The following is a 12,577-nucleotide window of genomic DNA, read 5'->3' on the forward strand; positions in this document are numbered from 1 at the left end:
ATATATATATATATATATATATGAAAACAACACCTTTTATATTGGTGAGTTATTTTGATGGAATGGCCAATGTCCGATATTTTTACTTTATTGCAAATATTGGCTGATACCGATACTTTGCCAATAATGAATATCCCTAAGCTTGATATTTTCTGCTCTTACTGCTAAGTGAATAAAGAAATAATTCAGCATTTTGTGCTTGTTCAGTTTTGTATCCACAGTTACACAATGCTTAAATACGTCTCATCTATGTAGATGGAGTTAGCAACCTGATATTTTAGTTTTTGTTGCCCTAAATGTAAAATAAAAAGCCTAACTGACTTACTACTAGCACAGCTGAACAAAAGGAAACAAGCTCAAACTAGTTTGGGTTAAATATAAATATACTCATCTACATTCATTCATTCAACCTTTATTTAGACAGGTTAATCCCATTGAGCCTCGGGAACTCATTTACAAGAGAGACCTGATTTTAACAAAGAGTGATGACAACAGTGGATAACAACGACAACAATAGACAATCATAAAAGAGGCATACAGATTTTTATTTTTTTTACAAATTAAAATAAAATGGCAACCAAAAGGACAGTCATAAGGAAAAAAGTAGTGAAAAAAACGGCTAGATTATAAGACGGTGTAGAAAACAAAAAACAGGAACATCTCTGCATTGTATGAGCAAAACATCTGATAAATCCCTGGAAGTTTCATTTGTAGCACGTATGGGCTCGAAATGGTGTTGGGGTAAATAAACATTACATCAAATTATTTGTGTAGAAACGATTTTAAAAATTGCATTTGAGATCGTCTCATGTAAAGCTCCTGAGAAGGGAGACCTAATTTTTTTTAAATGGAATTCCTTAAAGGATTTTGCAATTTTGTGCAAATCCAAAAATGAGAGCAGGTGAGTTGAGAGCCTTTTCCCTCCTCCTGAGGAAAATGCTTTGAAGTTCAGAAACCTATCAGCATCAGCTTCAGTTTGGCATGTCCATCACCACCACTGACCTTCTGACGCCTGCTGCAGTGTTCCTTACTGCCTGCACAGGATTTACATACGTTTTTTTCTCCATGTCATATTCCTAAAGTTGTAAATGTTTTGTTTTAGGAATAGCTTTTAAACATAGAGGCAAAAATATAGCATGTGTGTGTGAAAAAGCAATGAATGGTGTGGATACAGGTGGCCTGTGGCTCTGAGCCAGACTGCGTCCTTTTTCTGTACAACAGAAGGAAAGACAGGTGACCTTGCAGCCTGTGAAGTCTGCATGGAAAAAAACTTCAGAGAGCAGTAACTAGTTACGCAGGCTGATAAGTGGGGGACAGACAGAAACGGGGAGAGAGTGGATATGGGGCAGAGACAGCTGCTGCTCTGTAGATTAGAACTGAAAGCTGCGCTCTCTTTTTCTGAGCTCGGCTTTGAACTGTGTTTTCTCTCTGGGGTCAGTGACTGGCTGAGAAACTGGGTCTACATTTTTAAACGTTCTCAGAAGAGGACTTAAATGTAAAACATTCAACCACACACCCAATTTTATTAAAAATGAACACAAATGTCCAGTAGGGGTGTAACGGTACGCTGAAATCACATTTCGGTTCGGTTCAATTTCGGTACCAAAAAAGACAAAATAAAGACTTAGAAAACGTTAATTTTGAAAATATGCCAAGTAAACAATACGTTTGTATAAAAATAAATAAAAGCGACCCATTTGGATGATATTTTAAATAAACAGCACTTTTTACAATAAATAAACTAGATTAACAATAATGAAAATCTTAATAAATACAATAACAGTCAGAACCAGAACAATAAGCAGCAACCGACTGTTCACAATATAACTAGTCAAGTTTTAAGTTTTTGGCCAAAAAGACCAACTTGTCCACATTTTCTGCCAAAAGCACAGATCTAGTTGCAGTGACATCATCTCCAGCGGTGGAGAAAACAGCTCACTAAAAACAGGTGGCAGGAATAAAGAGGTAGAGCTTTGCTAATTTTGCAGTGTGGCTGTATTTGGCCTCATTACTCACAACCTCTTGGACCTGCTCCCACAGGTGGGACAGGTCCCTAAAGTTCAGAGTCCAGTCATCACAGACTTCTTAGCTGGAGGTGATCTCTGGTGGATTTCCCTGAACAGGAAGACTCAGCTGCTATCTTTGTCCCAGACTGGAAATAAAACATAAATAGGTAAAAAAAAAAATAGTTAAGATTATAATTTTAAAATTTAAAAAAAGTTAATTACATAATAATAATAAAATAACAATACCTCTTCTTGAACAGTTGTTATGGAAGTGGTTGAATCTCTCGGTCATCATCATCATCATCAGGGCATCAGGGCAGGGCTTTCATCTGGTCCAGGGCTTGTTGACAATCAATTTTAGCTTTTTCATTAAAGTGCTGCTACAACTTTTTGGCTGAAGTGTTGACGTGACGTGATGTCGTAGCGTGGCTCAATAACTTTAAAGCCGGCGCATCAACAACATTCGGACGTAGATCCAGAGCTTTAAAAGCTCCTACAGCTTGTGTTATTGCTCTGGACCGATCTGAATTACCTGAATTATTTAAATGCTGCTCTTATCGGTCTTTGCACCAAGCTGCTAAAAGAGACGTTCACATTTGGATGATGTCGTTTCAAGTGCATTAACAAGTTAGACATGTTGCTGCTGCAGATCCAATCTCCGTGAAACAACGTCGACACACAGCTTTGGATTTGCACTCGTCTTTTAACAAGAAAGCCATAACGTTCCCAAACAGGAGACCGCAACAAGATGCTAGGCTGCTAATGCTGCGCGTGCTGCAAGATAATAGCGCCGTGCCGAAACACGCTTAGGAATTTTAGTTCCGCGGTGCATAATCTCTATTTAATAAAATTTAATGAGTGAAAAAATAACCAAAACGGTTCGCATGTAGGCCGAACCGAACGTGCCGTACTGAAACGGTTCGGTACACCCACGTGTACCGTTACAACCCTAGTGTCCAGTGTTGGAATTCTTCTCACAATACCCCACTGATTTTATGCAAGAAATATGTTAGTGAAACTGATTTGGAGTCATTAAAAGTATTGCAATCTGTGTTGGGTTTTACTATTTAGTTGCTCCTAACGCAATCCTGCAATCTAAATGCCATTATACCCATTAGTGATGAGGTAAGTAGAAGCAAAACTCAAACAGTTTAATAGTCGGAGGTAAAAGTAAGTTTTTAAAAATGCTGCCAAGTCTTTTTGTCTGCCTTTAACGCTAAAGGCTGTAGTTTGTAATTTACAAACAGCTATGACTAATCTTAAGATAATAAAAACACATCTACAAAAATGAGAAATGCATATCTGAGTAAGAAAAAAATAGTCAAAAAACAATTTACAGGCAGTCGACTGCAGGTGATGACTGTGGGTTTACAAGGCGCGTGAACCAAATGCAGACTTTTTAAAGAAAAACAGAAAAATGTGTGATATAATCTTAAAGAGTTAGCCAAATGAAGAGATACTCACTCTATCATAGATGCTGGGATGGAGCAGCAGTCCTGTACTGCAGTGAGTGGAGAGGTGAGATGGGCGGTGTACGAAGCCTCCACCACCTGTTTGTTCCTGTTTACCACATCCAGGTAACGATTAAACTTCTCCCGAATCTTCTTAGCCAGCTGTACACAGAAAACACAAGCATGTTAACAGGATCATCAATGAGACAGTTCAGGGACATGTGAAGTAATAAAGTGTAATTGGCCAATAAAGTTCAGTCAAGTCATCTGGACGGTTTTAGGGATGAACGATATTATCGGCATGGTATCGGTATCGGCCAATATTAGCGATAAAGTTAAATATCGGACATTGGCCATTCCATCAAAATAACTCACCGATATAAAAGGCACCGTTTATGTATGACATCCCAGTGACAAGGATGCCTGCAGCGCCAGTACAACGTTATGACGACATGCATACCGTTGAGTTTAGATTTATGAAAATTTACAAATGTGCACTGTTCGAATGTTGTCATTGTGTTAGAGAGAGTACATGTCATGAATAAATTTGACATTAAACATAATCCAGGTTGAAGTGTTACATCATTTTCAGCCCCCTTTTTGGCATTTGCATTTGGTAGCAGGCCAAATTGACAAAGATCATGCAGAATAATGTAGTATTTTAATTCCACAGCAGAGAAAGCTATGAAGAAGGTCTACGGAAAAAACATTGGTATTGTTATCGGCCAAATAAGTTTTAACATATTGGCATATCGGATATCGGCCAAAAATCCAATATCATGCATCCCTAGACAGTTTCTTTTTTGTTGAGACACTTCGTCCTTCATCCAAAGGACTTCATCAGGCTGAGAGACAAAAACAAATTCAGTCCCACAAGCAGCACACTCACAAAGTAGACCAACCAGGATTTTTATCTGGATTATTGAGAATGAACTTTCATGTTTTGAACCACTTTGGCTATGGCTGCCTCAGAGGAGTCGACGGGGGAGAGGGCGGGCCCCAGAAACCATCTTATCACCAGCAAACTGGTTGGTCCATTATGTGAGTGTGCTGCGTGTGGGACCGATTTTGTTTATGGCTCCTCGGACTGAATAAGTTCTTTGGATGAAGGACGAAATGTCTCAAAAAAAAAAAAAGTCCAGATGACCTGACTGAACTTTGTTGGATTTTTACCTGAATTATTGAGCATGAACTTTGAAAGTTGAATTGTATGCTAAATAGGTTAAAGTTGTTGTTGTTGTTTTATTTGTTTCCAGAAAGAACATTTCAGAGGTCATTAAAAGGTCAGCAATCTGGTGTAAGAGGATGGGAAAAAAATCCAGCATCAGAAGACTTCAGCTTCCCAGATGGAATACAGAGGTAAAGGAGGTCAAAGAGGTACAGAGGAGAATGGCTGTGCAGTGACTTATAGGGGATAAGATTAATTTTGTAATGAATCTGAGCGCTCACAGGAAGCCAGTGAAGCTGAAAGAGAGTTGTAGTGATGTATCACCAGGGTTTGGTGATGTGAGAACCATGGCAGCAAAGTTTTGGACAAAATTAGGTCTAAAAAGAACTTAGGCATCCCATAAAGGAGTAAACAGGAGGTGCTGAAGAAATGAATAAGGCATATCCATCCCAGGGACCTCATTAATACAACAGTCTTTTGTCAGGATCAAACTTAACTTTGTTTGATTTTTCTACCTGGATTATTGAGCATGCATCAGGATACAACAGCCTTTAGTTTGTGTAACACTGTGCTGCCCATTATTTAGCCTCCTTGTTTAACAGGCTTTATATTCTCAGTTGTCCTCAATGCTGATAATTTAAAAACTGGCAAAAATCTGTTTTATTAATCAGAAATACTGATCAATCGTTCATTCACTCCAGGTCCTTTGTGTTGCAACAGAATCACCTCCTCAGTCTTACTGGATACAGAAAAAAGCTCATTTCCAAAGTAACTGGATCCCCTTTGTTCACATCCCATAATTATTTCTGACTGCAAAAAGACTGTGATTGAAGCCAGAAACTGAAAAAAGACAGAGACCCACTGACCGCTAGTGCACCTAATCAGCCAGCCGCTATTCCTATTAGGGTTTTAAGAGGGGCCCAAGACACAGCCCACAAATCCTGCTGCTGTACCACAAGGAACACAGACAGCAGGACATTTATGTGCACGCTGTCACAGAAACATAAAGTCAAACCTCTCCACAGACGGTGGAGTGAATTCACGGCAATTAGCTGCAGTGAACTTTGTTTTAAATAAGGAAGAAGAAATGGCACAGCGTTCAGCTGAGGAGTGGTTTTACAGCAGGAGGAGATTAAAAGGAAGAGACAGCATGGCTCATGTTTTACCAGAATGACTTAAAAGAAACCAAAATCTTTTAGTTGAGCAAGTTAAATCTTAGGTTACACTCTGCCACAAAGTAGACAGAAACAACCTGCGATCTGCAAACTGACCACTGTCCAAAACATAAAACTCCTCTTTCCCACACAACAAGCCTCTTGGGTTTGCAGCACCCAGCTGGCCCAATTCAACCACAAAGATGGAAATAATAAGAACTGGTGGTCCTGTGGCATTTTGTTGGGAGTTGGAAAGTTTGCCAGACATATATATTTTTTTGGCTGATCCCTTCTTCAGGGGTCGCCACAGCAAACTAACTCTCATGAAGACTTGGCAACTGATTTTATGCCGGATGCTCTTCCTGATGCAACCGCAGACTACCAAACTACCACAGCCCTCTGTGTGGAGCAGAGCTGCCATCTATGGTAGCTGGGGGAGCAGATGGTGGGGGTTAAGGGCCTTGCTCAAGGGCCCAGAGTGGGGCAAATGTCAGTGAAGGCAGGTGTGGAGGTTTCAACTTTCCCATCCACATTTTTGATGTCGTCGGTTCGGGGAGTTGAACCGGCAACATTCCGATCACAGGCCTACCTTCTCTAACCTCTGTGCCACCACTCCCTGCCAGACAGAATAAGGAATAAAAAGAGGAGAATAAGCATCTGTTCTGCTGACACCAGCACAGAAAGTTAACCGTGCTCTCTGCTCTCTATAATTTGAATATCTAGACTCTTCTCTCAGTTGGTTATACTTGGTGTACATGGTACGTATAAAATGGAGGTTTGAGTCCAGTTATTGTGTCAAGTTGTATCGAGTCAAGTTATTGTACATTTTTTTCTTAGAAATGTTAAAGCTGTTGAACAAAATTTAATCCGCTTATATATAGGGATGCACCGATCCACTTTTTTTTACTTCCGATCCGATCCCGACACCTAAATCTGAATATCGTCCGATACCGATCCAGTTCCGATATCATGATCATCATTGATTTTATATGAGGCTGTAATAATTTCCTCTCAAGTACAATTTGTACAAATATATGCATGCATGTCCAAAAAGGCAACTTGAGGTAAGTTTTATTAATGTTGGATAAGTTTTAAAGTTAGAATTAAATTCTGCTAACACAAAACATGTTTCTTTTTATTCCTAGCTTTAAAGTGGATATTAAAGTGATTAATTTAAGTGATTGTTTAGTTATTTTCATCCATCCATCCATTTTCTTTACCCGCTTATTCCATTTGGGTCACGGGGGTCGCTGGTGCCCATGTCCAGCAATCACTGTGCGAGGGGCGGGGTACACCCTGGACGGGTCGCAAGTCCATCACAGGGACACATAGAGACAAACGAGACAAACAAGCATTCACTCTCTCACTCACACCTAGGGACAATTTAGAGTTACCAATCAGCCTAACATGCATGTTTTTGGTCTGTGGGAGGAAACCGGAGTTGTTTAGTTATTTTATTTTATTTTTTTAATAAGGGGCAGATATAATTTTTTTTTCTTCTATCTGCACTCTTTTCATTCAATGTTTTCTTTTTGATGATTTTTTTTAAATTTTGTTTCATTTCAATGAATGAATAAATGAATTAAATTAAATTAAATGTTAAATGGCTTTAAACGTCTGCCAAGTTCATGGCATAAACCTGTTTTTAGTATTTTACATCACTTTATAATGTAGCTGTTTATGTTTTTAATATATATAATTTTCAAATCATATGTTTTTTTATGACTGTCTACAGTTGTACTGATAAATATCTCTGGAGGGTAAACTATATCTTGGCTGCAAGTATCAAGCTGAGAAATCCTTAGTTTTCTACAACTGATAGTGGTTGGTCATTAATTATGATGACGTTTAGCAACTTCTCTGTAAACATTTGAGCTCCGTGGCTTCAGCTACGTCTACTTCTTGTTCAATCCGAAGCAGGCAGCCTGATTTGGGGCAGCCGCGCTCAGTCTGTCCCTCCTCAGAGACGGGTAGACTGAGCAGGGCAGATTGGACGCGGCTGCCCGAGGTTGAGTCGCCTCTTTTGGGTTGACCAAAGAGTAGTGCCCCGCTGAAGCCACAGAGCTTGAATGTCCATCGTAAAACTAACTTTAACGTGGTTTAATGTGGCGCTATGGCTCTGCAGACATTGCACAATGCCGTCTTGTTTTGTGGTGTAAAATACTTCCACACAGCGGCCATGTTTAGATGAAAAGTTTGTTAGCTGTTAGCCACGGTGCTGCTAACTCAGCCCTCACGTTGTAGCTGGCTGCAAACTATGAACTGGATTTCCTGAATGTGAGGCGGGTCTTATTACTCTGGGTTCATGAGACACGCCGCCGTTCAGGAAATCCATTCCACAGTTTGAAGCCAACATGCATCATGGATCGGAAATATCGGCAGGTGGATCGAAAAAATCCGATATGTAAATGATGCTGGTATTGGAGGCCGATACCGATACTGGATCAGATTGGCCCCATCCCTGCTTATATATTATGGTCTGTTATGCAGGTGCATTTAAAATTCAGTAGTCTCAGATATATCAAGAGACACCAGCAATTTTAAGATTTTTTTTTTTTTTTTTTTCTAAATTTAGTGCTCTGGTACAACAAAAAAGCCTCTGCAGAGTTAAACCCAACAGCATCCACCAGTTTATATTAATAATAACCAATTTGACAGCACATGCCATGAGTAAAACAAGGAGACAAAGAATGACACTGCAAGGGAGGCACTGTGTTATCAGAGTGAGACATGTCTGCATGTCTCTGAATAAAAAATTCCCACAAGAAGAAAGTTGCTGAAGTTGCCAGTGGCTTCTTTCTGTAGCTGTCTGTCCTCTTTCCCAGCCTTCCCTCAGCCCTCTATTGGTTTGTAGATAACCTCCAAATTGAGCTCCACCTTGGTCCAAGGATGGAGCTATTCTGCTCGAAGAGCCCTAGGAAATAAACTATGTCCAAATGATGATCTGAAGTAATTAGAGATTAAATTTGATTGCATTTTTTGACTGTGATGAACTTGCGACTTGTCCAGGGTGTACCCCGCCTCTCGCACAGTGATGGCTGGACATGGGCACCATTGACCCCCGTGACCCCAAAAGGAAGAAGCGGGTAAAATATAATGGATGGATGGATACATTCTTTGAATTCTTGGTCACTGAAATAAATAGCTAGCCAAGAACTTAAATGAGCATCTTTACTCTGACTAAAGCCAACCGAATCACACCTACAAAAGATGTTCCTTTGAAAGCCACGAGTTGCTGTTGCAACAGATTTACAGAGAACAAAAAATTAAAAGCCAGAAACAAAAGCACCCTTGAGTAAATGCTCTGAATGGGCATCCTTTATAAAAAATGCTTATCGCCCACCACCCTTCATGCCTAAAGTTTATGTTCATTTTATGTCTCCACTGGCTCACTGACAAATTCAGAATAAAATTAAAAATCTTTCTTCTAACTTACAAAGCTCTGAACAACCTAGCTCCATACAGATCTTATTGTTCCATATTTTCCTAACAGAACACTTGTCTTACAATGTCTGTAAAACAGACCGATTTAGAGCCACATTTGTACTTTATAAGGTCGTTTGGCTGTAGCAAAAATATTCAATTGTGATGCCAAAAGTTTATTAGTTGTAGACATTTATTAATATTATTAATTGTTTTATGAATGTTTCACAAAAAAATATGTCCCGTGGTTCATGAAATATTTTGCTAACTCTATAGTAAAATGAACACAGATAAAAACGTTGTCCCCTTTTTGTCAACAAGTGAGAATCATAATTCACATTTCCCAGATTTTTTTTGTTGTTGTTTGGAATAACAGTTTAGAAAAGAGAAGAGAAACATGTTTCAAGATGAGCCTGAGCTGAATGTAAAATACTAATCACCCGTGAGGCGCGAGATACTGCATGTATGAATGTATATTAGTACTATGCAAAAAGACATACCAGTGGTGGATAAAGTTCCGCTAATCCAATAACAGTGAAAGTAATTTTATCCATTTAGTGGATTAGCATTTTTGCCAACTTTGGAATCTGATAGCAGAATTAACTTCCACTAAATTAGGTTTTGCCAACTTTAAGCTTGTTCCTGTCTGTTGTGGGTGTGTTTTGAAGAGTCGGTTAGACATACTATTAACATACTAAATATACATGTGCTAAAACATGATTGGTCGACGCAGCAGCAGCTAGCCGAAGGCAAGCTATTGGCTTACTATGTGTACACGGCAAAATGTGTTTGGTCGACCCAGCTATAACTGTAAAGGCTGACACATACTCGGGCGTACTGTGCGTACTCCGTGGGCTGCGCGGACTCCGTGTATACTGTCCGCAGACGGTTGAGACTTCATACTCGAGCATACAGATTGTCTAAAATTATCTCGTGACAAATTCCTTCATTTCTCACAATTTCAGTCATGCCGTCAATGGACAAGGACGAAGAGATCACTTGCCTGTTAGCTTTAAAAGAATTTTAAATATAAAAAATATAAAGAAAAGAAGTTGAGATATTCTTTTAAAAAACAAAAGAAAAGAAGGTGGTACAAAAGGCCCTTAAACCAGACCAGAGATGAAGAAGGGAATTTAATACAATGGTGAAGGACATGAAGATGATGGACAGCGAGAAACAGTTTGAATATTTTCGAATGGATTCTAGCAGATTTGATGAGCTAGTTGGGCACGTTAGCACCAGAGCAGCCACCTGTTAGCACTGCACAGACAGTGGCAGTCGCGCTGCGCAGTCGCGCTGCGCATCCGCGCTGCGGTTGGTGTCGCATACAAAACAGTTCCATGTGAACACAGTTTCTCGCCAGGCAGTTTATTGTGCGACACAGAGTACGCGTACGCGGTCATAAAAATTGATCTTTGCATGGACTTGGCCGGCGTACGTCCGCTTCGAGTCCGCCTCGAGTACGCGTGGACCTCCACGGAGTGAAGTATGCCCAAGTATGTGGGGGCCTTAAGGAGACAAAGACATGTGACACATGCCAAGTGAAAGTTGTCTTAGCAGTTTAGCATTAGCTTTTGCCAATTTTTTTTTTTCTTTTACTTCTTTAGGTGTTTAGTTTTAGCAAAGCTAATATTTAAGTAGCAGAATATGAGTTAGCCAAGCTAACTATTTTGTTAGCGGTGCCCACCACTGACAGATACACAAGTCTGCCACCAGAGAAATGTAAACAATCATTACCCTGTCTGTTCTTGCTGGTGGATGTTTACCTGTGTGGCGTGTACAGTATATTGTCACTCTTCCAAGATCCTTGGCGAAGAAGAGCAAATGCACACACATACACACACTTCCACACCATCTCTGCTCTAAATTATGTTTGATTTGACACAAGTTGCCAAAATAAATTATGAACAGATTGACCATTATGAAGCCAAAAAGGCACACACAAATTCTGACTTGTGAATTAGAGCGGCCGTTTGAGACAAATGTTTCATTTCTGGCTGCAGCCTGTTCATCTTCCCTTCGAGCCTTCTTACTGTCAAACTGAAGCTCTGCGCTTGTTATCAGAAGGGAAAGAGAGCTGGAGACAGACGAGTGCGGAAAAACACAACTTCAAAGCCAATGAGACAGCAGACATAGAATTTTAATAAACCCCCTGGTGTATGTGTTCAATGCTGCTGAATTGAACACTGCAGAAGACCACAGACAGACATCCTCCATGGCACATGCACCGACAAGGAGGCACACACACACATACACCAGACAGCAGAGGCCTTTGTTACTCACCTGCTGCACTTCTGTCTCTCCGTTTGATGTCTTCTCTGTGTACACAAACGAGTTGAAAATCCTCTGCAGAGAGAAACAGGAGGCAGAAACAGTAACGTTAGACCAAAAGGAAGGAATGTTAAAGATTCAGACCCAGTAACTAAAAGGCTGAGGGTGTTTCTGCAATAAGACATTTCATTTCAGAATGGATTCTTAATTTGACCTGGCAAACTAACGTTATAATGAAACAGTTCTACTATAGTTCAACCTTTTAAAGTTTTTATTATGTTCATGCAATGATTAAAAATCTTATTTTCCAGAAATCCTGTCAGACCAACGCCTTTTGATGCTGCTCATCATTCATGCCAATTACAGTCAGCAGTAGAAGCTCCTAATGAGGCTGCCAATGAAACCACCACCACAGCTGGATATTGAACTTTGAGTGTAAAATAAAATGGTCTGCAGCAGTGTGAAGGGGGAAAAGTACAAACATTGGCAAACTGTTAGTTGGATAATAAGTTCGGTATTTAGCTTCTTTTTTTTTTATCATGAGTTTCTTATTTATGCTACAGTTCTGTATAAACTGCATTTTATGCAGGTTTTTGTTTAGAGCGTATGCAAGGAGGGTCTAGTATGCATTTGGCAATGTTTAATGGTTATTTTAATTTTAGAGTTACTGTGCATGGCCTACAATCGTTTTGCAAACAGAGTACAGTAGTCCCTCACTACTTTGTGGTTTATCGCTGACTTGCTCTATCGCGGTTTTTCAAAATAAGATTGGACATGACAATTGGCTGACTGATGGATGAGCTGCATGATCGGCAGGGAATTTTTATTTTAAATAAATTATTTTAAATTATTTCGCACCTGTGTGCAGCCCACAGCTGCAGAAAAAAAAACCTTCCAGGAGAACCTCCCTCATATCTCCGCTCTGCAGCGGAGAAGTGGGCGCGGCCAAGTGCGCTAGCAAGTGGCAGAGAGCAGCGGAGGCAGAGAGCTGATATGACATTCTGTGCTTTTTTAGTGTGTTTAGTTTAGAAACAATGCTTAGAATATTGCAAGAGTGTGGGAAGGGTTTAAAATGCCATATATATATACACACAGTATATATAT

General features: G+C 39.8%; 1 protein-coding gene across 1 annotated transcript in view; it reads right to left on the minus strand.

Moving 5' to 3' along the window:
- cachd1 (cache domain containing 1) overlaps positions 1-12,577 on the minus strand; it is a 99,377-nt gene that overhangs the window by 49,681 nt on the left and 37,119 nt on the right. Inside the window, exons 2-3 of the mRNA XM_037698005.1 lie at positions 11,486-11,548; positions 3,471-3,619 (exon numbers count right to left, since the gene is read on the minus strand). Of these exons, the coding sequence (XP_037553933.1) occupies positions 3,471-3,619; positions 11,486-11,548 (212 nt within the window). The remainder of the gene's footprint in view (positions 1-3,470; positions 3,620-11,485; positions 11,549-12,577) is intronic.

Source organism: Nematolebias whitei, chromosome 3 (assembly GCF_014905685.2).
Source record: "Nematolebias whitei isolate Nwh7 chromosome 3, NemWhi1, whole genome shotgun sequence".
NCBI lineage: Eukaryota > Metazoa > Chordata > Actinopteri > Cyprinodontiformes > Rivulidae > Nematolebias > Nematolebias whitei.